Source organism: Oncorhynchus mykiss, chromosome 1 (genome assembly GCF_057628025.1).
Source record: "Oncorhynchus mykiss isolate SJ-2025 chromosome 1, ASM5762802v1, whole genome shotgun sequence".
Taxonomy (NCBI): Eukaryota; Metazoa; Chordata; class Actinopteri; order Salmoniformes; family Salmonidae; genus Oncorhynchus; species Oncorhynchus mykiss.
Window position 1 is genome coordinate 137346 of NC_143022.1, and position 25557 is coordinate 162902.

Genomic DNA, 25557 nt, shown 5'->3' on the forward strand with positions numbered 1-25557 from the left:
TCACTATATCAAAACCTAAAAAACATATTGTAATACAGTCATCAGTACTATTCATATAAACCCACTGGACCTCCTTAGCACAGACACCCAAGAATATGAAACAAAGATTAGTGACTTTATTTTAAATGATGGATGAATCACACATTGTTAAATGTGGTAGCTGCAAGCTGTCTATTTACATCCCTCTCAGTCCAACCACCAGACTGCTACAGTAGAGGGAGAGAGGTTACAGAGAAAAGGGTGGGGGACTAGTTGGAGGTTCAGACTGCTATCGTAGAGGGAGAGAGGTTACAGAGAAAAGGATGGGGGACTAGCTGGAGATTCAGACTGCTATAGTAGAGGGAGAGGTTACAGAGAAAAGGGTGGGGGACTAGCTGGAGGTTCAGACTGCTATAGTAGAGGGAGAGGTTACAGAGAAAAGGGTGGGGGACTAGCTGGAGGTTCAGACTGCTATAGTAGAGGGAGAGAGGTTACAGAGAAAAGGATGGGGGACTAGGTGGAGGATCAGACTGCTATAGTAGAGGGAGAGAGGTTACAGAGAAAAGGGAGGGGGACTAGCTGGAGGTTCAGACTGCTATAGTAGAGGGAGAGAGGTTACAGAGAAAAGGGTAGGGGACTAGCTGGAGGTTCAGACTGCTATAGTAGAGGGAGAGAGGTTACAGAGAAAGGGTGGGGGACTAGCTGGAGGTTCAGACTGCTACAGTAGAGGGAGAGGTTACAGAGAAATGGGTAGGGGACTAGTTGGAGGTTCAGACTGCTATAGTAGAGGGAGAGAGGTTACAGAGAAAAGGGTGGGGGACTAGCTGGAGGTTCAGACTGCTATAGTAGAGGGAGAGAGGTTATAGAGAAAAGGGTGGGGGACTAGGTAGAGGTTCAGACTGCTATAGTAGAGGGAGAGGATACAGAGAAAAGGGTGGGGGACTAGCTGGAGGTTCAGACTGCTATAGTAGAGGGAGAGAGGTTACAGAGAAAAGGGTGGTGGACTAGCTGGAGGTTCAGACTGCTATAGTAGAGGGAGAGAGGTTACAGAGAAAGGGTGGGGGACTAGCTGGAGGTTCAGACTGCTACAGTAGAGGGAGAGGTTACAGAGAAATGGGTAGGGGACTAGTTGGAGGTTCAGACTGCTATAGTAGAGCGAGAGGTTACAGAGAAAAGGGTGGGGGACTAGCTAGAGGTTCAGACTGCTACAGTAGAGGGAGAGAGGTTACAGAGAAAAGGATGGGGGACTAGCTGGAGGTTCAGACTGCTATAGTAGAGGGAGAGAGGTTACAGAGAAAAGGGTGGGGGACTAGCTGGAGGTTCAGACTGCTATAGTAGAGGGAGAGAGGTTATAGAGAAAAGGATGGGGGACTAGCTGGAGGTTCAGACTGCTATAGTAGAGGGAGAGAGGTTACAGAGAAAAGGATGGGGGACTAGCTGGAGGTTCAGACTGCTATAGTAGAGGGAGAGAGGTTACAGAAAAAAGGGTGGGGGACTAGCTGGAGGTTCAGATTTCCTGGAGTGATACCCTCCTGTAGCTTATCAGCTAGTGCTTAGCCAGCTAGTGATTAGAATTAGGTGCACTACATTAGGGTTGGAGAAAACCTTGGAGATGGTAACTCTCCAGGAGAGACCTGTATCAGATCATGCTGGATCTTGTGTCAAGTCTGTTGATTCCATCTTCTTCTGGTCATCGTCATTGTGGAACTCCAGCCCTCTCAAATCAAATCAAATTTTATTTGTCACATATGGTTAGCAGATGATAATGCGAGTGTAGCAAAATGCTTGTGCTTCTAGTTCCGACAATGCAGTAATATCCAACGAGTAGTCTAACCTAACAATTTCACAACAACTACCTTATACACACACACACAAGTGTAAAGGAATGAATGAGAATATGTACATAAAAAAATATATGAATGAGTGATGGTAAAGAGTACAGTATATACATATGAGATGAGTATTGTAGGAGATGTAAACATATAAAAGTGGCATTGTTTAAAGTGGCTAGTGATACATAACATCAAGATGGCAAGATGCTTTATCATCAAGATCTATACCATCAATACCATCAAGATGGTATAGAGTACCGTATATACAGTGCCTTGCGAAAGTATTCGGCCCCCTTAAACTTTGCGACCTTTTGCCACATTTCAGGCTTCAAACATAAAGATATAAAAATGTATTTTTTTGTGAAGAATCAACAACAAGTGGGACACAATCATGAAGTGGAACAACATTTATTGGATAATTCAAACTTTTTTAACAAATCAAAAACTTAAAAATTGGGCGTGCAAAATTATTCGGCCCCCTTAAGTGAATACTTTGTAGCGCCACCTTTTGCTGCGATTACAGCTGTAAGTCGCTTGGGGTATGTCTCTATCAGTTTTGCACATCGAGAGACTGAATTTTTTTCCCATTCCTCCTTGCAAAACAGCTCGAGCTCAGTGAGGTTGGATGGAGAGCATTTGTGAACAGCAGTTTTCAGTTCTTTCCACAGATTCTCGATTGGATTCAGGTCTGGACTTTGACTTGGCCATTCTAACACCTGGATATGTTTATTTTTGAACCATTCCATTGTAGATTTTGCTTTATGTTTTGGATCATTGTCTTGTTGGAAGACAAATCTCCGTCCCAGTCTCAGGTCTTTTGCAGACTCCATCAGGTTTTCTTCCAGAATGGTCCTGTATTTGGCTCCATCCATCTTCCCATCAATTTTAACCATCTTCCCTGTCCCTGCTGAAGAAAAGCAGGCCCAAACCATGATGCTGCCATCACCATGTTTGACAGTGCGGATGGTGTGTTCAGCTGTGTTGCTTTTATGCCAAACATAACATTTTGCATTGTTGCCAAAAAGTTACATTTTGGTTTCATCTGACCAGAGCACCTTCTTCCACATGTTTGGTGTGTCTCCCAGGTGGCTTGTGGCAAACTTTAAACAACACTTTTTATGGATATCTTTAAGAAATGGCTTTCTTCTTGCCACTCTTCCATAAAGGCCAGATTTGTGCAATATACGACTGATTGTTGTCCTATGGACAGAGTCTCCCACCTCAGCTGTAGATCTCTGCAGTTCATCCAGAGTGATCATGGGCCTCTTGGCTGCATCTCTGATCAGTCTTCTCCTTGTATGAGCTGAAAGTTTAGAGGGACGGCCAGGTCTTGGTAGATTTGCAGTGGTCTGATACTCCTTCCTTTTCAATATTATCGCTTGAACAAGTGCTCCTTGGGATGTTTAAAGCTTGGGAAATATTTTTGTATCTAAATCCGGCTTTAAACTTCTTCACAACAGTATCTCGGACCTGCCTGGTGTGTTCCTTGTTCTTCATGATGCTCTCTGCGCTTTTAACGGACCTCTGAGACTATCACAGTGCAGGTGCATTTATACGGAGACTTGATTACACACAGGTGGATTGTATTTATCATCATTAGTCATTTAGGTCAACATTGGATCATTCAGAGATCCTCACTGAACTTCTGGAGAGAGTTTGCTGCACTGAAAGTAAAGGGGCTGAATAATTTTGCACGCCCAATTGTTCAGTTTTTGATTTGTTAAAAAAGTTAGAAATATCCAATAAATGTCGTCCCACTTCATGATTGTGTCCCACTTGTTGTTGATTCTTCACAAAAAAATACAGTTTTATATCTTTATGTTTGAAGCCTGGAATGTGGCAAAAGGTCGCAAAGTTCAAGGGGGGCGAATACTTTCGCAAGGCACTGTACATATGAGATGAGTAATGTAGGGTATGTAAACATTATATAAAGTGGCATTGTTTAAAGTGTCTAGTGATACATTTATTTCATTAATTTTTCCATTATTAGAGTGGCTGGAGTTAAGTCAGTATGTTGGCAGCAGCCACTCAATGTTAGTGATGGCTGTTTAAAAGTCTGATGACCTTGAGATAGAAGCTGTTTTTCAGCCTCTCGGCCCCTGCTTTGATGCACCTGTACTGACCTCGCCTTCTGGATGATAGCGGGGTGAACAGGCAGTGGCTCAGGTGGTTGTTGTCCTTGATGATCTTTTTGGCCTTCCTGTGACATCGGGTGGTGTAGGTGTCCTGGAGAGCAGGTAGTTTGCCCCCGGTGATGTGTGGTGCAGACCTCACTACCCTCTGGAGAGCCTTACGGTTATGGGCGGAGCAGTTGCCGTACCAGGCGGTGATACAGCACGACAGGATACTCTCGATTGTGCATCTGTAAAAGTGTGTGAGTGTTTTTGGTGACAAGACTAATTTCTTCAGCCTCCTGAGGTTGAAGAGGCGCTGCTGCGCCTTCTTCACCACGCTGTCTGTGTGGGTGGACCATTTCAGTTTGTCCATGATGTATATGCCGAGGAACTTAAAACGTTCTACCCTCTCCACTACTGTCCCGTCGATGTGGAAAGGGGGGTGCACCCTCTGCTGTTTCCTGAAGTCCACGATCACCTCCTTTGTTTTGTTGACGTTGGGTGTGAGGTTATTTTCCTGACACCACACTCCGAGGGCCCTCACCTCCTACCTGTAGGCCGTCTCGTCATTGTTGGTAATCAAGCCTACCACTGTAGTCGTCTGCAAACTTGATGATTGAGTTGGAGGCGTGCATGGCCACGCAGTCATGGGTGAACAGGGAGTACAGGAGAGGGCTCAGAACGCACCCTTGTGGGGCCCCAGTGTTGAGGATCAGCGGGATGGAGATGTTGTTACCTACCCTCACCACCTGGGAGTGGCCCGTCAGGAAGTCCAGGACCCAGTTGCACAGGGCGGGGTCGAGACCCAGGGTCCCGAGCTTGATGACGAGTTTGGAGGGTACTATGGTGTTAAATGCTGAGCTGTCGTCGATGAACAGCATTCTCACATAGGTATTTCTCTTGTCCAGATCGGTTAGGGAAGCGTGCAGTGTGATTGCGATTGCGTCGTCTGTGGACCTGTTGGGGTGGTAAGCAAATTGGAGTGGGTCTAGGGTGTCAGGTAGGGTGGAGGTGAAATGGTCCTTGACTAGTCTCTCAAAGCACTTCATAATGACGGAAGTGACGGGCGGTAGTCATTTAGCTCAGTTACCTTAGCTTTCTTGGGAACAGGAACAATGGTGGCCCTCATCAAGCATGTGGGGACAGCAGACTGGGATAAGGATTGATTGAATATGTCCGTAAACACACCAGCCAGCTGGTCTGCGCATGCTCTGAGAACGCGGCTGGGGATGCCGTCTGGGCCTGCAGCCTTGCGAGGGTTGACACGTTTAAATGTTTTGCTCATGTCGGCTGCAGTGAAGGAGAGCCTGCAGGTTTTGGTAGCGGGCCGTGTACGTGGCACTGTAGTGTCCTCAAAGCGAGCAAAGAAGTTGTTTAGTCTGTCTGGGAGCAAGACATCCTGGTCTGCGACGGGGCTGGTTTTCCTTTTATAGTCCGTGATTGACTGTAGACCGTCGCTATACTGATGCTTAGCTTGTTTGATTGCCTTGCGGAGGGAATAGCTACACTGTTTGTTTCCGGTCACTTTGCCCTGATTAGAAGCAGTTTTGCGTGAATACTGCCATCAATCCACGGTTTCCAGTTGGGGAAGGTTTTAATAGACGCTGTGGGTACGACATCACCGATGCACTTGCTAATAAACTCGCTCACCGAATCAGCGTATATATCAATGTTGTTGTTTGCCGCAATGTGGAACATCTCCCAGTCCACATGATCGAAGCAATCTTGAAGCGTGGAATCCGATTGGTCGGACCAGCGGTGAACAGACCTGAGCACAGGAGCTTCCTGTTTTAGTTTCTGTCTATAGGCAGGGAGCAACAAAATGGAGTCGTGGTCAGCTTTTCCGAAAGGAGTGCGGGGGAGGGCCTTATATGCGTTGCAGAAGTTAGAATAACAATGATGTAGGGTTTTGCCAGCCCTGGTTGCACAATCGATATGCTGATAGAATTTAGGGAGCGTGGTTTTCAGATTAGCCTTGTTAAAATCCCCAGCTACAATAAATGCAGCCTCAGGATATGTGGTTTCCAGTTTACATAAAGTCAAATGAAGTTCGTTCTTGGCCATCGATGTGTCTGCTTGGGGGGATATATGCGGCTGTGATTATAATCGAAGAGAATTCTCTAGGTAGATAATGCAGTTGACATTTGATTGTGAGGAATTCTAAGTCAGGTGAACAGAAGGACTTGAGTTCCTGTATGTTGTTATGATCACACCACGTTCGTTAATCATAAGGCATACACCCCTGCCCTTCTTCTTACCAGAAAGATATGATACTCTGTACTTACTTTTATTGGCGTTGCAACTGTATTGTCAAATGTGTTGGCGGATTACAGCTGGATATCCTTGATCTAGAAAATGTGGTAAAAATAAGTAATATCAGATCAAGACTAAAACAAAAAACGCTTTGTAAATTATAGACATTTAATCAGAGGACTGGATGGTTTCAAATACTAACGTTAATTAGCTAGCTAGCTAGTTGTTCTACTCATCAAGACCTTTTAAAATAGGAAGTCAACTCGACTGTTTATACCTAGCATTAGACAACTAGGTAGGAATCGTAGCTAAGACTTGAATGCCTCTCTGATTGATAACGTTAACTAGCTAGGTCAAAGCAATGTATAGCCAGATAATAGTATTTCTAGCTTAGTCATAAATAGCTAGCTAGCTAAATAACTGGCTAGGTAGCTAACGTTATAACATTTAGGACATTCAGTACCAGTCAAAAGTTTGGATACATCTACTCATTCAAAGGTTTTTCTTTATTTTTACTATTTTCTACATTGTAGAATAATAGTGAAGACATCAACACCATGAAATAACACATATACAGAAGATACAAAACAGTGTGCAAAGCTGTCATCAAGGCAAAGGGTGGCTACTTTGAAGAATCTGAAATATACAATATATTTAGATTTGTTATACACTTTTTTGGTTATTACATGATTCCATTTGTGTTAATTCGTAGTTTTGATGTCTTTTCTATTAGGTAGAAAACAGTAAAAATAAAGAAAAACCCTTGTGTCCAAACTTTTGACTGGTACTGTAAATGTGTTATATTCCTAACCAATTGTGTTTCTTTGCGTTGTTTGTAACTTTAAATAAAAACGTATTTTGTACATAATGTTGCTGCTTATCACCGAAAATAACTTCTGGGCTTCAGAACTGCGATTACTCACCACGGACTGGCAGAATCCTTTTTGTCCTTTAACGAGTCCGACGAGCCCAACGTGAACAATATACTGCTTTCCCGGGAACAGGCCTAGATCCCCGTCATTTGCGTGAAGAGAAGGCGGAGAAAAAGGGGCCAGAGGGCGGTTGTCTTCCGAGAATTCATAGGCGACTGAATAAACCCTAACTTCCTTCCATTCTGCTAGCAAACGTGCAATCTTTGGACAATAACATCGATGACCTACATGGATTATTAAACTACCAATGGGACATTCAAAACTGTAATATCTTATGCTTCACAGAGTCGTGGCTGAACGACGACATTATCAACATACAGCTGGATGGTAATACGCTGCATCGGCAGGACAGAACAGCGGCGTCTGGTAAGACAAGGTGTTGCGTACTATGTATTTTGTAAATAACAGCTGGTGCACGATATCTAAAGTTTCGCTCGCCTGAAGTATCTCATGATAAACTGTAGACCACACTATCTACCTAGAGAGTTTTCATCTGTATTTTTTGTAGCGGTCTACATACCACCACAGACTGATGCTGCCACTTAGACCCGCACATAATGAGATGTATTCCGCCAGAAGCAAACAGGAAAACACTCACCCAGTGGCGGCGCTCCTAGTAGCTGGGATCTTTAACGCAGGAAAACTTAAATCCGTTTGACCAAATTTCTAAATCAGCATATTAAATCTGCAACCAGACGTGGAAAAAACTCTGGACAACCTTTAGTCCACACACAGAGACGCATACAAAGCTCTCCCTCGCCCTCCATTTGGAAAATATGACCATAATTCTATCCTCCCGATTCCTGCTTACAAGCAAAAATTAAAGCAGGAAGCACCAGTGACTCGGTCAATAAAAAAGTGGTCAGATGGAGCAGATGTTAAGCTACAGGACTGTTTTGCAGCACAGACTGGAATATGTTCTGGGATTCTTCCAATAGCATTGAGGAGTACACCACATCAGTTTTTGGGTTAATCAATAAGTGCATTGATGACATTCATCAATAAGTGCATCGATGACATCGTCCCCACAGTGACCGTACGTACATACCCCAACCAGAACAACCAGGAGCCATGGATTACAGGTAACATCTGACGCTCGAAGGATCTGGCAAGGCTTGCAAACCATTACAGACCTGTTAAGGGAATTTTATCAATGATGACTAATTACAGTGCCTTGCGAAAGTATTCGGCCCCCTTGAACTTTGCGACCTTTTGCCACATTTCAGGCTTCAAACATAAAGATAGAAAACTGTATTTTTTTGTGAAGAATCTACAACAAGTGGGACACAATCATGAAGTGGAACGACATTTATTGGATATTTCAAACTTCTTTAACAAATCAAAAACTGAAAAAATGGGCGTGCAAAATTATTCAGCCCCCTTAAGTTAATACTTTGTAGCGCCACCTTTTGCTGCGATTACAGCTGTAAGTCGCTTGGGGTATGTCTCTATCAGTTTTGCACATCGAGAGACCGACATTTTTTCCCATTCCTCCTTGCAAAACAGCTCGAGCTCAGTGAGGTTGGATGGAGAGCATTTGTGAACAGCAGTTTTCAGTTCTTTCCACAGATTCACGATTGGATTCAGGTCTGGACTTTGACTTGGCCATTCTAACACCTGGATATGTTTATTTTTGAACCATTCCATTGTAGATTTTGCTTTATGTTTTGGATCATTGTCTTGTTGGAAGACAAATCTCCGTCCCAGTCTCAGGTCTTTTGCAGACTACATCAGGTTTTCTTCCAGAATGGTCCTGTATTTGGCTCCATCCATCTTCCCATCAATTTTAACCATCTTCCCTGTCCCTGCTGAAGAAAAGCAGGCCCAAACCATGATGCTGCCACCACCATGTTTGACAGTGGGGATGGTGTGTTCAGCTGTGTTGCTTTTACGCCAAACATAACGTTTTGCATTGTTGCCAAAAAGTTCAATTTTGGTTTCATCTGACCAGAGCACCTTCTTCCACATGTTTGGTGTGTCTCCCAGGTGGCTTGTGGCAAACTTTAAACGACACTTTTTATGGATATCTTTAAGAAATGGCTTTCTTCTTGCCACTCTTCCATAAAGGCCAGATTTGTGCAATATACGACTGATTGTTGTCCTATGGACAGAGTCTCCCACCTCAGCTGTAGATCTCTGCAGTTCATCCAGAGTGATCATGGGCCTCTTGGCTGCATCTCTGATCAGTCTTCTCCTTGTATGAGCTGAAAGTTTAGAGGGACGGCCAGGTCTTGGTAGATTTGCAGTGGTCTGATACTCCTTCCATTTCAATATTATCGCTTGCACAGTGCTCCTTGGGATGTTAAAAGCTTGGGAAATCTTTTTGTATCCAAATCCAGCTTTAAACTTCTTCACAACAGTATCTCGGACCTGCCTGGTGTGTTCCTTGTTCTTCATGATGCTCTCTGCGCTTTTAACGGACCTCTGAGACTATCACAGTGCAGGTGCATTTATACGGAGACTTGAGGTCTCAGGTGGATTGTATTTATCATCATTAGTCATTTAGGTCAACATTGGATCATTCAGAGATCCTCACTGAACTTCTGGAGAGAGTTTGCTGCACTGAAAGTAAAGGGGCTGAATAATTTTGCACGCCCAATTTTTCAGTTTTTGATTTGTTAAAAAAGTTTGAAATATCCAATAAATGTCATTCCACTTCATGATTGTGTCCCACTTGTTGTTGATTCTTCACAAAAAAATACAGTTTTCTATCTTTATGTTTGAAGCCTGAAATGTGGCAAAAGGTCGCAAAGTTCAAGGGGGCCGAATACTTTCGCAAGGCACTGTATTATGGGCTACATTCACCTGTGTGACTGTTTTAGTTTTATGGGGCTGTTGTCTAATTCCCTGTGTATTAGGCCTTATTTCCAGGACTCTGGAGAAATCGATGACAATAGATGGTGAGGTACCAGGGGATTCCAGGTTCTGACCCACGGAGTGCTGAATGAATGTCTACAGGACAAGTGGACGAATCTGGATCCTTCAGTTGCGGGGAATTTATGTTTGAAGAGACCATTCTTGTGGTTTAGGGAGGCTAGGTTGTGTCCCGTTTCAATAATAGACTGTTTTTTTATGAAGATTGTAACGAAAATCCTGATAAGAAGAGTTATGATTCTGATGTAGGCCTGAGAAACAATTATGGCGAATGCAAGTGTTGAGTTATGTTTAGGTAATGTTTTGATGACAAGAAATATCTCTAATAAAAATAAAAATTGCCTTTTTAATATTACAATATAACTACAATGTGTGATTGGATGTATAATATTTAATCAAAGGGTGGATATGTTAAGGGAATTTTTATCAATGATGACTAATTATGTATACATTTCAATCAGGACTGACTAATCTGAATACTATTATGTTACTGTACATGTATGAATTTTCTCTCTTGATCCCAGTATTGAATATAATGTAGTGAATGTAGTCAAGAGTTTAGAACAATGATGGTCTGTTCCTTGGTACAAATGAATGAACTATCTCCAGACTGTCTAGAATGCTTATCTACACTGACTGACCTTGGCTCTAGGTGAGGAGGGAAGGCTTGAGAGCTATAGGGCCTTTCTACCAGTGTCAAGAAGAGACGGAACATTTAGAAAACGCTGACGTCATTTTCAGTTTTTAACCTGTGGTAAAATGTGTATGAACTCAGTACTCTCTTGAATAAATGCTGTTACTTGACTTTTAAGACCGGACTCTGTCCATTCCTATAAAATAAGAGTCTTACAAATTCTTATGAATTGACAGAGTGTTTAATTTTAATTGGGAATTAAAACAGAGGAATTAAATTCCTTCAACAAGACCACAATGGGAAGCACAGCCTAGAGCTGCCAGGTGACACGAGCCTACCAGAACTATTTCTATGCTCGATTCGAGGCAAATAACACTGAAACATGCATGAGAGCACTAGCTGTTCCGGGAAAAGACTGGGCGATCACGCTCTCCATAGCCGATATGACCTTTAAACAGGTCAACATTCACAAGGCCGCAGGGCCAGACGGATAACCAGGACGTGTACTGCGAGCATGCGCTGACCAACTGGCAAGTGTCTTCAATTACATTTTCAACCTGTCCCTGACTGAGTCTGTAATACCAACATGTTTCAGGCAGACCACCATAGTCCCTGTGCCGAAGAACACTAAGGTAACCTGCCTAAATGACTACCGACCCGTAGCCATGAAGTGCTTTGAAAGGCTGGAAATGGCTCACATCAACACCATTAACCCTAGACCTACTCCAATTTGCATACCGCCCCAACAGATCCACAGATGATGCAATCTCTACTGCACTCAAAACTGCCCTTTCCCACCTGTACAAAAGGAACACCTATGTGAGAATGCTTGAGCTAAGCACCCTGGGACTTAACACCTCCCTCTGCAACTGGATCATGGACTTCCTGACGGGTTGCCCCCAGGTGGTAAGGGTAGGGAACAACACATCCGCCTCGCTGATAATCAACACTGGGCCCTGCAGGGGAGCGTGCTCAGTCTCCTCCTATAGTCTCTGTTCACTCATGACTGCATGGCCAGGCACGACTCAAACACCATCATCAAGTCTGTTGATGACAACGGTGGTCGGCCTGATCACCGACAATGATGAGAGCCCATAAGGAGGTCAGAGACCTGGTCGTGAGTTGCCAACAAGACAACAACCTCTCCCTCAACGTGATCAAGAGAAAGGAGATGATTGTGGACTACAGGAAAAAGAGGACCAAGCACGCCCCCATTCTCATTGATGGAGCTGTAGTGTAATAGGTTGAGAGCTTCACATCACCAACAAACTAACATGGTCCAAACACACTAAGACAGTTGTCAAGAGGGCATGACAAAACCTATTCCCCCTCAGGAGACTGAAAATATTTGTCATGGATCCTCAAATCCTCAAAAGGTTCTACAGCTGCAACATCGAGAGCATCCTGACAGGTTGCATCACTGCCTGGTATGGCAACTGCCTGGCCTCCGACCGCAAGTCACTACAGAGGGTAGTGCGTACGGCCCAGTACATCACTGGGGCCAAGCTTCCTGCCATCCAGGACCTCTGGATGGTGTCCAGGTGTCAGAGGAAGGCCATAAAAATTGTCAAAGACTCCAGTCACCCTAGTCATAGACTGTTCTCTCTGCTATCACACGGCAAGCGGTACAGCTTCTACCCCCAAGCCATAAGACTGCTGAACAGCTGGGCTACCCAGACCCCTCTTTTACGTTGCTGCTCTCTGTTTATAATATATGCATAGTCACTTTAACTCTACCTACTGTTAAGGGATTTTTTATCAATAATGACTAACTATGTATACATTTCAATCAGGACTGACTAATCAGAATACTATTATGTTACTGTATAGATGTATGAATTTTGTAATTTTGATCTGCTGTTGGATCTGACAATTAATCTTGATGGTTGTACAGTCGTCTCAAATATAACTGAAGGAACTTGCCGTTACTCAATCATGGACACTCTTACTGACGGTTGTGGCTGCTTTGCGTGATGTATTGTTGTCTCTACCTTCTTGCCCTTTGTGCTGTTGTCTGTGCCCAATAAAGTTTGTGCCATGTTTTGTGCTGATACCATGTTGCGTTGCTACCATGCTGTGTTGTCATGTGTTGCTGCCTTGCTATGTTGTTGTCTTAGGTCTCTCTTTATGTAGTGTTGTTTCTCTCTTGTCGTGATGTGTGTTTTATCCTATATTTTTATTTAATTCATTTATATTTTTAATCCCAGCCCCAATCCACACAGGAGGCCTTTTGCCTTTTGGTAGGCCGTCATTGTAAATAACAATTTGTTCTTAACTGATTTGCCTAGTTAAACAAAGGTTAGAAAAAAAAGAAAAAAATAATCTAAAAATATTATTTTTACGAACATAATTAGTTTACACATAGTTTCAAGGCCAGTTTAATTCCATCTCCGTAAAATTGCAAAAATTGCAGAAACTTTCTGTCCAAAAATGAAAAGTTAATCCATGCTTTTGTCACTTCTACATTAGACTACTGCAATTCTGTACTTTCCGGCTACCCGGATAAAGCACTAAATAAACTTTAGTTAATGATAAACACGATTGCTAGAATCTTGACTAGAACTAAAATATTTGATCATATTACTCCAGTGCTAGCCTCTCTACACTGGCTTCCTGTTAAGTCTAGGGCTGATTTCAAGGTTTTACAACTAACCTACAAAGCATAACATGGGCTTGCTCCTACCTATCTCTCCGATTTGGTCCTGCTGTACATACAGTTGAAGTCGGAAATGTACATACACCTTAGCCAAATACTAGTAAAATGTCCATCTTAGGTCAGTTAGGACCACCACTTTATTTTAAGAATGTGAAATGTCAGAATAATATTAGAGAGAATTATTTATTTCAGCTTTTATTTCTTTCAACACATTCCCAGTGGGTCAGAAGTTTACACACACTCAATTAGTATTTGGTTGCATTGCCTTTAAATTGTTTAACTTGGGTCAAACATTTCAGGTAGCCTTCCACAAGCTTCCCACCATAAATTGGGTGAATTTTGGCCCATTCCTCCTGACTAAGCTGGTGTAACTGAGTCAGATTTGTAGAACTCCTTGCTCGCATATGCTTTTTCAGTTCTGCCCACAAATGTTCTATAGGATTTAGGTCAGCGCTTTGTGATGGCCACTCCAATGCCTTTACTTTGTTGTCCTTAAGCCATTTTGCCACAACTTTGGAAGTATGCTTGGGGTCATTGTCCATTTGGAAGACCCATTTGCAACCAAGCTTTAACTTCCTGACTGATGTCTTGAGATGTTGCTTCAATATAGCCATGTAATATTCCTACCTCATGATGCTATCTATTTTGAAGTGCACCAGTCCCTCCTGCATCAAAGCACCCCACAACATGATGCTGCCACCCCCGTGCTTCACAGTTGGGATGGTGTTCTTCAGCTTGCAAGCCTCCCCCCTTTTCCACCAAACATAACGATGGTCATTATGGCCAAACAGTTCTATTTTTGTTTCATCAGACCAGAGGACATTTCTCCAAAAAGTACGATCTTTGTCCCCATGTGCAGTTGCAAACCGTAGTTTGGCTTTTTCATGGTGGTTTTGGAGCAGTGGATTCTTCCTTGCTGAGCAGTCTTTCAGGTTATGTCGATATAGGACTCGTTTTACTGTGGATATAGATACTTTTGTACCTGTTCCTCCAGCATCTTCACAAGGTCCTTTGCTGTTGTACTGGGATTGATTTGCACTTTTCACACCAAAGTACATTCATCTCTAGGAGACAGAACGCGTTTCCTTCCTGAGCGGTATGACTTCTGCATGGTCCCATGGTGTTAATACTTGCGTACTAAACACCTTCAGGTGTTTGCAAATTGCTCCCAAGGATGAACCAGACTTGTGGAGGTCTACAATTTTTTTTCTGAGGCCTTGGCTGATTTCTGTTGATTTTCCCATGATGTCAAGCAAAGAGGCACTGAGTTTGAAGGTATGACTTGAAATACATCCACAGGTACACCTCTAATTGACTCAAATGATGCCAATTAGCCTATCAGAAGCTTCTAAAGCCATTACATAATTTTCTGGAATTTTCCAAGCTGTTTAAAGGCACAGTCAACTTAGTGTATGTAAACTTCTGACCCACTGGAATTGTGATACGGTGAATTATAAGTGAAATCATCTGTCTGTAAACAACTGTTGGAAAAATTACTTGAGTCATGCACAAAATAGATGTCCTAACCGACTTGCCAAAACTATAGTTTGTTAACTTCTCTAGGATAGGGGGCAGCATTTGGAATTTTGGATGAAAAGCATGCCCAAATTCAACTTCCTGCTACTCATCCCCAGAAGACAAGATATGCATATCATTAGTAGATATGGATAGAAATCACTGAAGTTTCTAAAACTGTTTGAATCATGTCAGTGAGTATAACATAACTTATGGAGCAGGCGAAACCCAGAGGACAAACCATTCAGATTTTGTTTTGTTTTGAGGTCACTCTCTTTTCAATGGATTTTCATTGGGAATCCAGATTTCTAAGGGACTTGCTTGCAGTTCCTACCACTTCCACTGGATGTCACCAGTCTTTAGAAATTGGTTGAGGTTATTCCTTTGTGTAATGAAGCAGTACGGCATCTTGAACGAGGGTCACTTCATATGTACTATTTGATAGAGGCGCATGACCAGAAAGCATGCTTCAGTTTGTTTTCTTCCTATATTGAACACAGATCATCCCGTCTTCAATTTGATTGATTGTTTACTTTAAGTTTAAGTTGTATTACAAAAGTAGTTTGAAATGTTTTGGCAAAGATTACAGGCAACTTTTGAGATATTTTGTAGTCACGTTGCGCAAGTTGGAACCGGTGTTTTTCTGGATCAAAAGTGCCAAATAAATGGACATTTTGGATATATATGGATGGAATTAATCGAACAAAAGGACCATTTGTGATGTTTATGGGACATATTGGAGTGCCAACAGAAGAAGCTCTTCAAAGGTAAGGCATGAATTATATTTTTATTTCTGCGTTTTGTGTCGCGCCTGCAGGGTTGAAATATGTTTTCTCTCTTTTGTTTATGGAGGTGCTATCCTCAGATAATAGCATCGTTTGCTTTCGCCGAAAAGCCTTTTTGAAATCTGACATGTTGGCTGGATTAACAACACGTGTAGCTTTAATTTGGTATCTTAAATGCGTGATTTCATGAAAGTTAGATTTTTATAGGAATTTACTGGAATTTGGCGCTCTGCATTTTCTCTGGCTTTTGGTCAAGTGGGACGCTACCATCCCACATATCCCAGAGAGGTTAACAAGAAATGTGTGGAGTGGTTGAAAAATTTGTTTTAGTGACTCCAACCTAAGCGTATGTAAACTTCCGACTTCAACTGTACCTACATATATGCTACGGTCACAAGACACAGGCCTCCTTATTGTCCCTAGAATTTCTAAGCAAACAGCTGGAGGCAGGGCTTTCTCCAATAGAGCTCAATGTTTATGGACAGGTCCACTTATCCATGTGAGAGACGCAGACTCGGTCTCGACCTTTAAGTCTTTACTGAAGACTCATCTCTTCAGAAGGTCCTATGATTGAGTGTAGTTTGGCCCAGGGGTGTGAAGGTGAAATGAAAGTCACTGGAACGACGAACCGCCCTTGCTGTCTCCGCCTGGCTGGCTCCCCTCTCTCCACTGGGATTCTCTGCCTCTGACCCTATTACGGGGACTGAGTCACTGGCTTACTGGTGCTCTTCCATGCCGTCCTTAGGAGGGGTGAGTCACTTGAGTAGGTTGAGTCAGACGTGATCTTTCTGTCTGGTTTTGCGCCCCCTCGGGCTAGTGCGGTGGAGGAGATCTTCGTGGTATATACTCAGCCTTGTCTCAAGTTAGTAAGTTGGTGGTCTGTTGATATCCCTCTAGCGGTGTGGGGGCTGTGCATTTGCAAAGTGTGTGGTGTTATATCTTGCCTGGTTGGCCTTGTCCGAGGGTATCGTTTGACAGGGCCACAGTGTCCTCCCAACCCCCCCGTCTCAGCAGTCAGTATTTATGCTGCAATAGTCTATGTGCCAGGGGGCTAGGGTCAGTCTGTTAAATCGGGTGTAATTCTCCTGCCTTATCTGTTGTCCTGTGTGAATTTAAGTATGCTCCCTCTAATTCGGTCTTTCTCTCTCTCTCCCCTCCCGGAGGACCTGAGCCCTAGGACCATGCCTCAAGACTACCTGGCCTGATGACTCCTGGCTGTCCCCAGTCCACCTGGTCGTGCTGCTGCTTCAGTTTCAACTGTTCTGCCTGCGGCAATGGAACACTGACCTGTTCACTAGATGTGCTACCTTGTCCCAGACCTGCTGTTATCGACTCTCTCGCTCTGCTGCACCTGCTGTCTCGACCTCTGAATGCTTGGCTATTAAAAGCCAACGGGCATTTACTCCTGAGGTACCTGTTGCACCAATTTGTCCTAGCCACCGTGCTTCACATCTGCATTGCTTGCTGTTTGGGGTTTTAGGCTGGTTTATTTGAATTTGATTTATTGACTTACAAAAGTAAACATTCAATAGCGAACATACTATCAATATGCTAGCTACTGTTGATACACTTTGGCATCTCTTTTGGAATGCAGTTCTCTTAAATGGGCAATGTACTATTTTTAGATGTAAAAACAAAAATGAATGCAATTAATCCAATGGAAACTTCTTCATAATAACCAAAGGTGGCCGGAGGTAGCGGTTAGAGCTTTGGGCCAGTAACCGAAAGGTCCATGAGCCGACAAGGTGAAGAATCTGGCGATGTGCACTTGAGCAAGGCACTTAACCCTGATTGCTCCAGCGTTGCCGTTACTAACGGCAGACCCTGGCTGTGACCGCACTCTTCGAGGGTGTTTGGGATATGAAAACTCATTTCACAGATGCGTATTAATACAAGCTTGTACATGTGTGAAATAGGCAATAAGCATCGACCAAATTATTTGTATTTATTTATTATAAATACAGCCTGTTAATATCTGAATATAGATGGAGGAAGCATGGTAACCTATAGGCCCTGAAGAGAGGAAGCATGGTAACCTATAGGCCCTGTAGAGAGGAAGCATGGTAACCTATAGGCCCTATAGAGAGGAAGCATGGTAACCTATAGGTCCTGAAGAGAGGAAGCATGGTAACCTATAGGCCCTGAAGAGAGGAAGCATGGTAACCTATAGGCCCTGTAGAGAGGAAGCATGGTAACCTATAGGCCCTATAGAGAGGAAGCATGGTAACCTATAGGTCCTGTCTGAACCCAATATAGTCTGTTAATATCTGAATATAGATGGAGGAAGCATGGTAACCTATAGGTCCTGTAGAGAGGAAGCATGGTAACCTATAGGTCCTGTAGAGAGGAAGCATGGTAACCTATAGGCCCTGAAGAGAGGAAGCATGGTAACCTATAGGCCCTGTAGAGAGGAAGCATGGTAACCTATAGGCCCTATAGAGAGGAAGCATGGTAACCTATAGGTCCTGTCTGAACCCAATATAGTCTGTTAATATCTGAATATAGATGGAGGAAGCACGGTAACCTATAGGTCCTGTAGAGAGGAGGCATGGTAACCTATAGGTCCTGTAGAGAGGAAGCATGGTAACCTATAGGTCCTGTAGAGAGGAAGCATGGTAACCTATAGGTCCTGTAGAGAGGAAGCATGGTAACCTATAGGTCCTGTAGAGAGGAATCATGGTAACCTATAGGCCCTGAAGAGAGGAAGCATGGTAACCTATAGGCCCTGAAGAGAGGAAGCATGGTAACCTATAGGCCCTGTAGAGAGGAAGCATGGTAACCTATAGGTCCTGTAGAGAGGAAGCATGGTAACCTATAGGTCCTGTAGAGAGGAAGCATGGTAACCTATAGGTCCTGTAGAGAGGAAGCATGGTAACCTATAGGTCCTGTAGAGAGGAAGCATGGTAACCTATAGGTCCTGTAGAGAGGAAGCATGGTAACCTATAGGTCCTGTAGAGAGGAAGCATGGTAACCTATAGGCCCTGTAGAGAGGAAGCATGGTAACCTATAGGTCCTGTAGAGAGGAAGCATGGTAACCTATAGGTCCTGTAGAGAGGAAGCATGGTAACCTATAGGTCCTGTAGAGAGGAAGCATGGTAACGTATAGGTCCTGTAGAGAGGAAGCATGGTAACCTATAGGTCCTGTAGAGAGGAAGCATGGTAACATATAGGTCCTGTAGAGAGGAAGCATGGTAACCTATAGGCCCTGTAGAGAGGAAGCATTGTAACCTATAGGTCCTGTAGAGAGGAAGCATGGTAACCTATAGGCCCTGTAGAGAGGAAGCATGGTAACCTATAGGCCCTGAAGAGAGGAAGCATGGTAACCTATAGGCCCTGTAGAGAGGAAGCATGGTAACCTATAGGCCCTATAGAGAGGAAGCATGGTAACCTATAGGTCCTGTCTGAACCCAATATAGTCTGTTAATATCTGAATATAGATGGAGGAAGCATGGTAACCTATAGGTCCTGTAGAGAGGAAGCATGGTAACCTATAGGCCCTGAAGAGAGGAAGCATGGTAACCTATAGGTCCTGTAGAGAGGAAGCATGGTAACCTATAGGTCCTGTAGAGAGGAAGCATGGTAACCTATAGGTCCTGTAGTGAGGAAGCATGGTAACCTATAGGTCCTGTAGAGAGGAAGCATGGTAACCTATAGGTCCTGTAGAGAGGAAGCATGGTAACCTATAGGCCCTGAAGAGAGGAAGCATGGTAACCTATAGGTCCTGTAGAGAGGAAGCATGGTAACCTATAGGCCCTGAAGAGAGGAAGCATGGTAACCTATAGGCCCTGAAGAGAGGAAGCATGGTAACCTATAGGTCCTGTCTGAACCCAATATAGTCTGTTAATATCTGAATATAGATGGAGGAAGCATGGTAACCTATAGGCCCTGTAGAGAGGAAGCATGGTAACCTATAGGTCCTGTAGAGAGGAAGCATGGTAACCTATAGGTCCTGTAGAGAGGAAGCATGGTAACCTATAGGTCCTGTAGAGAGGAAGCATGGTAACCTATAGGTCCTGTAGAGAGGAAGCATGGTAACCTATAGGTCCTGTAGAGAGGAAGCATGGTAACCTATAGGCCCTGTAGAGAGGAAGCATGGTAACCTATAGGCCCTGTAGAGAGGAAGCATGGTAACCTATAGGTCCTGTAGAGAGGAAGCATGGTAACCTATAGGTCCTGTAGAGAGGAAGCATGGTAACCTATAGGTCCTGTAGAGAGGAAGCATGGTAACCTATAGGTCCTGTAGAGAGGAAGCATGGTAACCTATAGGTCCTGTAGAGAGGAAGCATGGTAACCTATAGGCCCTGTAGAGAGGAAGCATTGTAACCTATAGGTCCTGTAGAGAGGAAGCATGGTAACCTATAGGCCCTGTAGAGAGGAAGCATGGTAACCTATAGGCCCTGAAGAGAGGAAGCATGGTAACCTATAGGCCCTGTAGAGAGGAAGCATGGTAACCTATAGGCCCTATAGAGAGGAAGCATGGTAACCTATAGGTCCTGTCTGAACCCAATATAGTCTGTTAATATCTGAATATAGATGGAGGAAGCATGGTAACCTATAGGTCCTGTAGAGAGGAAGCATGGTAACCTATAGGCCCTGAAGAGAGGAAGCATGGTAACCTATAGGTCCTGTAGAGAGGAAGCATGGTAACCTATAGGTCCTGTAGAGAGGAAGCATGGTAACCTATAGGTCCTGTAGAGAGGAAGCATGGTAACCTATAGGCCCTGAAGAGAGGAAGCATGGTAACCTATAGGTCCTGTAGAGAGGAAGCATGGTAACCTATAGGTCCTGTAGAGAGGAAGCATGATAACCTATAGGTCCTGTAGAGAGGAAGCATGGTAACCTATAGGCCCTGTAGAGAGGAAGCATGGTAACCTATAGGCCCTGAAGAGAGGAAGCATGGTAACCTATAGGTCCTGTAGAGAGGAAGCATGGTAACCTATAGGTCTTGTAGAGAGGAAGCATGGTAACCTATAGGTCCTGTAGAGAGGAAGCATGGTAACCTATAGGTCCTGTAGAGAGGAAGCATGGTAACCTATAGGTCCTGTAGAGAGGAATCATGGTAACCTATAGGCCCTGTAGAGAGGAAGCATGGTAACCTATAGGTAATGTAGAGAGGAAGCATGGTAACCTATAGGTCCTGTAGAGAGGAAGCATGGTAACCTATAGGCCCTGAAGAGAGGAAGCATGGTAACCTATATGTCCTGTAGAGAGGAAGCATGGTAACCTATAGGTCCTGTAGAGAGGAAGCATGGTAACCTATAGGTCCTGTAGAGAGGAAGCATGGTAACCTATAGGCCCTGTAGAGAGGAAGCATGGTAACCTATAGGTCCTGTAGAGAGGAAGCATGGTAACCTATAGGTCCTGTAGAGAGGAAGCATGGTAACCTATAGGCCCTGTAGAGAGGAAGCATTGTAACCTATAGGTCCTGTAGAGAGGAAGCATGGTAACCTATAGGTCCTGTAGAGAGGAAGCATGGTAACCTATAGGCCCTGTAGAGAGGAAGCATGGTAACCTATAGGCCCTGTAGAGAGGAAGCATGGTAACCTATAGGCCCTGTAGAGAGGAAGCACGGTAACCTATAGGTCCTGTAGAGAGGAAGCACGGTAACCTATAGGTCCTGTAGAGAGGAAGCATGGTAACCTATAGGTCCTGTAGAGAGGAAGAATGGTAACCTATATGTCCTGTAGAGAGGAAGCATGGTAACCTATAGGTCATGTAGAGAGGAATCATGGTAACCTATAGGCCCTGTAGAGAGGAAGCATGGTAACCTATAGGCCCTGTAGAGAGGAAGCATGGTAACCTATAGGCCCTATAGAGAGGAAGCATGGTAACCTATAGGTCCTGTAGAGAGGAAGCATGGTAACCTATAGGTCCTGTAGAGAGGAAGCATGGTAACCTATAGGCCCTGTAGAGAGGAAGCATGGTAACCTATAGGTCCTGTAGAGAGGAAGCATGGTAACCTATAGGCCCTGTAGAGAGGAAGCACGGTAACCTATAGGCCCTGTAGAGAGGAAGCACGGTAACCTATAGTTCCTGTAGAGAGGAAGCATGGTAACCTATAGGTCCTGTAGAGAGGAAGCATGGTAACCTATAGGTCCTGTAGAGAGGAAGCATGGTAACCTATAGGCCCTGTAGAGAGGAAGCATGGTAACCTATAGGTCCTGTAGAGAGGAAGCATGGTAACCTATAGGTCCTGTAGAGAGGAAGCATGGTAACCTATAGGTCCTGTAGAGAGGAAGCATGGTAACCTATAGGTCCTGTAGAGAGGAAGCATGGTAACCTATAGGTCCTGTAGAGAGGAAGCATGGTAACCTATAGGCCCTGTAGAGAGGAAGCATGGTAACCTATAGGTCCTGTAGAGAGGAAGCATGGTAACCTATAGGCCCTGTAGAGAGGAAGCACGGTAACCTATAGGCCCTGTAGAGAGGAAGCACGGTAACCTATAGGTCCTGTAGAGAGGAAGCATGGTAACCTATAGGTCCTGTAGAGAGGAAGCATGGTAACCTATAGGTCCTGTAGAGAGGAAGCATGGTAACCTATAGGCCCTGTAGAGAGGAAGCATGGTAACCTATAGGTCCTGTAGAGAGGAAGCATGGTAACCTATAGGTCCTGTAGAGAGGAAGCATGGTAACCTATAGGTCCTGTAGAGAGGAAGCATGGTAACCTATAGGTCCTGTAGAGAGGAAGCATGGTAACCTATAGGTCCTGTAGAGAGGAAGCATGGTAACCTATAGGTCCTGTAGAGAGGAAGCATGGTAACCTATAGGTCCTGTAGAGAGGAAGCATGGTAACCTATAGGTCCTGTAGAGAGGAAGCATGGTAACCTATAGGCCCTGTAGAGAGGAAGCATGGTAACCTATAGGTCCTGAATAGAGGAAGCATGGTAACCTATAGGTCCTGTAGAGATGAAGCATGGTAACCTATAGGTCCTGTAGAGATGAAGCATGGTAACCTATAGGTCCTGTAGAGAGGAAGCATGGTAACCTATAGGCCCTGTAGAGAGGAAGCATGGTAACCTATAGGCCCTGTAGAGAGGAAGCATGGTAACCTATAGGTCCTGTAGAGAGGAAGCATGGTAACCTATAGGTCCTGTAGAGAGGAAGCATGGTAACCTATAGGTCCTGTAGAGAGGAAGCATGGTAACCTATAGGTCCTGTAGAGAGGAAGCATGGTAACCTATAGGTCCTGTAGAGAGGAAGCATGGTAACCTATAGGTCCTGAATAGAGGAAGCATGGTAACCTATAGGTCCTGTAGAGATGAAGCATGGTAACCTATAGGTCCTGCATGACCGCGCATTAAAAACTACACCATATCCAGTCCAGTAGAAATCCTGTTTGGCCCATTTTCTGGGACCCTGTCATAGCCTACAAATAGGACCCAGAGTTTTACCTGACCTGGTCATGAGATGAGGAAAAACTCCAGGCCCCAGAAAAGACACGTACAAATTTTGCCAGACCACATTTGAACCTGTGCTGCTACTTCTGCTTAAAAATACTATAACTTCTAAATGTCTCAAGAGAATAGTGTGATTGGCTTACCCCATCATAACCCCATTGTTTATAACAGGAACATAAACCATGTATAGATTCAAAATATGTTAAAAAGCTGCCAACTATCTTGTTCATTTTCCATCTGGTTTATGTATTATGCTAGGTTAAATGTAAGGTTAAGGAAAGGTTTCGAGGACACGGATTACACCCTAGTCCTTTTCCATTGATTTTGCTTTTAGTCCAGGACTAGACTTAATCTGTGTCAGGGGAAAACCTCCCCATAAAAGGAGTGGAATGGGATGATGTTTTACGTGAAAAAACACAACCAAGTAACATAACCACAACCAAGTAACATAACCAAGTACATTAATGGGGAAAACCTCTTTAAAGAGTATGTATTAGACTGTTTGAGAGAAGGTTTGAATCCTAACCAACCCATCCAATGTGAATACATATGTTGTTGAAGAACAGTAGATCAGTAAAGCCACAGTACTCTAGCAGTAGTCAAGCTGATTATTTCTTTAGAGTCATAAGAAACAAGGTTCTGAAGTGTCTGTCCTAAATCTAGGAGATATAAAAAAATATATATATATTTTTGAAATAAATATTTAAGCTTCCATTCCTTTTTTAAAACCGTCCGGTCGGTTACCTTCAGGTCATAGAGCAAAACAGGATACAGCATCGTGAGAGTCTCACCTTTCCATATAGTGGTCAATAGTTGGTAGGGCAAACCGTTCATACGCTACAGATGTTTTCGTACAAACACTGCTCTAACTCTGCCACCTTTCACCGCAGATGCGGAACTGCGACATCGGAGGATTGAAACGCATCCAATGCTAAACAGATATCTCTTACTTAAACTGCCAGATTTTTTTGCGATGTAACTTAGATTGACGCACCAGTGCGTCAATTGACTCTAGGGGGTTGTGCTGAAAAGCCTTGTCAGTGCATAGGTCAAATGAGCTTTTTCTGCTTCAGACAAAAGCTGATATTTCACTTAAATGTACAATATCAGCTTAGACAACACTGCAACAGGAACACCAGCAAGCGACAGTGCTATAGGAGTCTGGTAGTGTTTGGGTGTTTGGTATTGGACTGACCCTGGTGATGTCGTCCTCCCTGCTGACCCCCCAGTGTGTTGTGGCAGGGTAAGGGTTAGGTGACTGTTATAGTTGGTGTTAGGTGTAGCTAGGTGTTGAGTATTGGACTGACCCTGGTGATGTCTTCTGTAGAAGATCCTCCAGAGTGCCTGGGCAGGGTGCGGTGCTGCAGCTGGGGGGAGAGGAGCTGGAGGCTGGAGGCTCTGGTGGACATCCCCTGTCCCACCGCCAGCCCCCCCTCACTACCCCCCCCGTGGGTCCTCTGACGCTCCCGCCGCACGTACATGGAGTGGCGGTGAGGTCTATGCTGGGAGGAGAAGGGGGATGTGTAGCCCAGGCCGTAGGGGAAGGCCTCATGAGGGGTGGACAGGGAGTGACCATGGCTTCCACCTCCTCCCCCTCCCAGGTCTCCTCCCTCAGGGGACTTGGCCTCCTCAGAGCTCTTGTGTCGTGAAGAGGTGCGTCGGGATGAGGAGTCTAGCGTATTGCTCTCTCTCTCCGAGCGCCGGCCTGCAGGGCTGTGACGATGATGACCGGTCGCCGGGCTGCCAGGAGCGTTGAGGTCAAGACAGGAAGTAGGGAAGTAGCGTGATGGAGGTTCGTCACCATGGATACGTGGGTCGCTAAGGTTCCCTACTGACTTGGTGTCGTTGAGGGCCCCGTGGCTCTTAGAAAGGTTTATATAGGAGCCTCCTGCTAACCCTAACCCTCCTGCAGACTTAGAGGACCCATGCACCCCCATGTAGCTGTGGCGGTCTCGGTCTCTGGCTCTGTGTTTGTCTCCAGACATCAGGGTGCTGGTCTTTCCCTCTACGAAGCTATGGCGGTTCTGCTGAGAGCGGCTGTTGGACTTGAGGTACTTGGCTCCCGGCCCATCTGAGGCCTTGGCTCCGGAGGTGAAGTCAAAGTCTTTGTTCTTGGTCTCTTTGGGGCTGAGGAGGTGGGGTAGGTTGCTCTTGGTCTCCTTGGGGCTGAGGAGGTGGGGCAGGTTGTTGTTGGCTAGGTCCTTGGAGCAGGAGGCTGAGCGATTCAGGAGCTGGGGGGGCGGGGCATAGGTCTTGGGGCGGAGGGTGGGGCTCAAGCTGTTGCCATTCAGGAAGCTGTCATTGCTAGGGTGATTGCTAGGTTGGAGGTCTTCGTGACGGGGCAGGCTGGAACAGTCTCTACTAGCTGAGCGGTGGTGGTCTGAACCCTTAACACCATGACTCCTGACCAGGAGAGAAATAGAGAGGGCTTTCATATTCATATTTGTTTCCTTCTATTCAGCTAGATATGACAAATCATTGATGTTCCCAACATATTGAGAATGGCAGCGTAGTAAATGTTCCCAGCGTAGTGAGAATGGCAGAGTAGTGAATGTTCCCCAACATATTGAGAATGGCAAAGTAGTAA

The 25557-nt window shown here is 44.5% G+C and overlaps 1 protein-coding gene across 5 annotated transcripts in view; it reads right to left on the reverse strand.

Annotated features, from left to right (window-relative positions):
• Positions 1-25557, reverse strand: part of LOC110523943 (cyclin-dependent kinase-like 5) — a 185318-nt gene that overhangs the window by 62415 nt on the left and 97346 nt on the right. For all 5 annotated transcript variants that reach the window (XR_016489292.1, XR_016489228.1, XM_036980806.2 and 2 more), the window contains exon 12: positions 24278-25373. Coding sequence is in view for 3 of the 5 variants with exons in the window: in XM_036980806.2 (XP_036836701.2) it covers positions 24278-25373 (1096 nt within the window). In the remaining 2 variants the exon portion in view is untranslated. The remainder of the gene's footprint in view (positions 1-24277; positions 25374-25557) is intronic.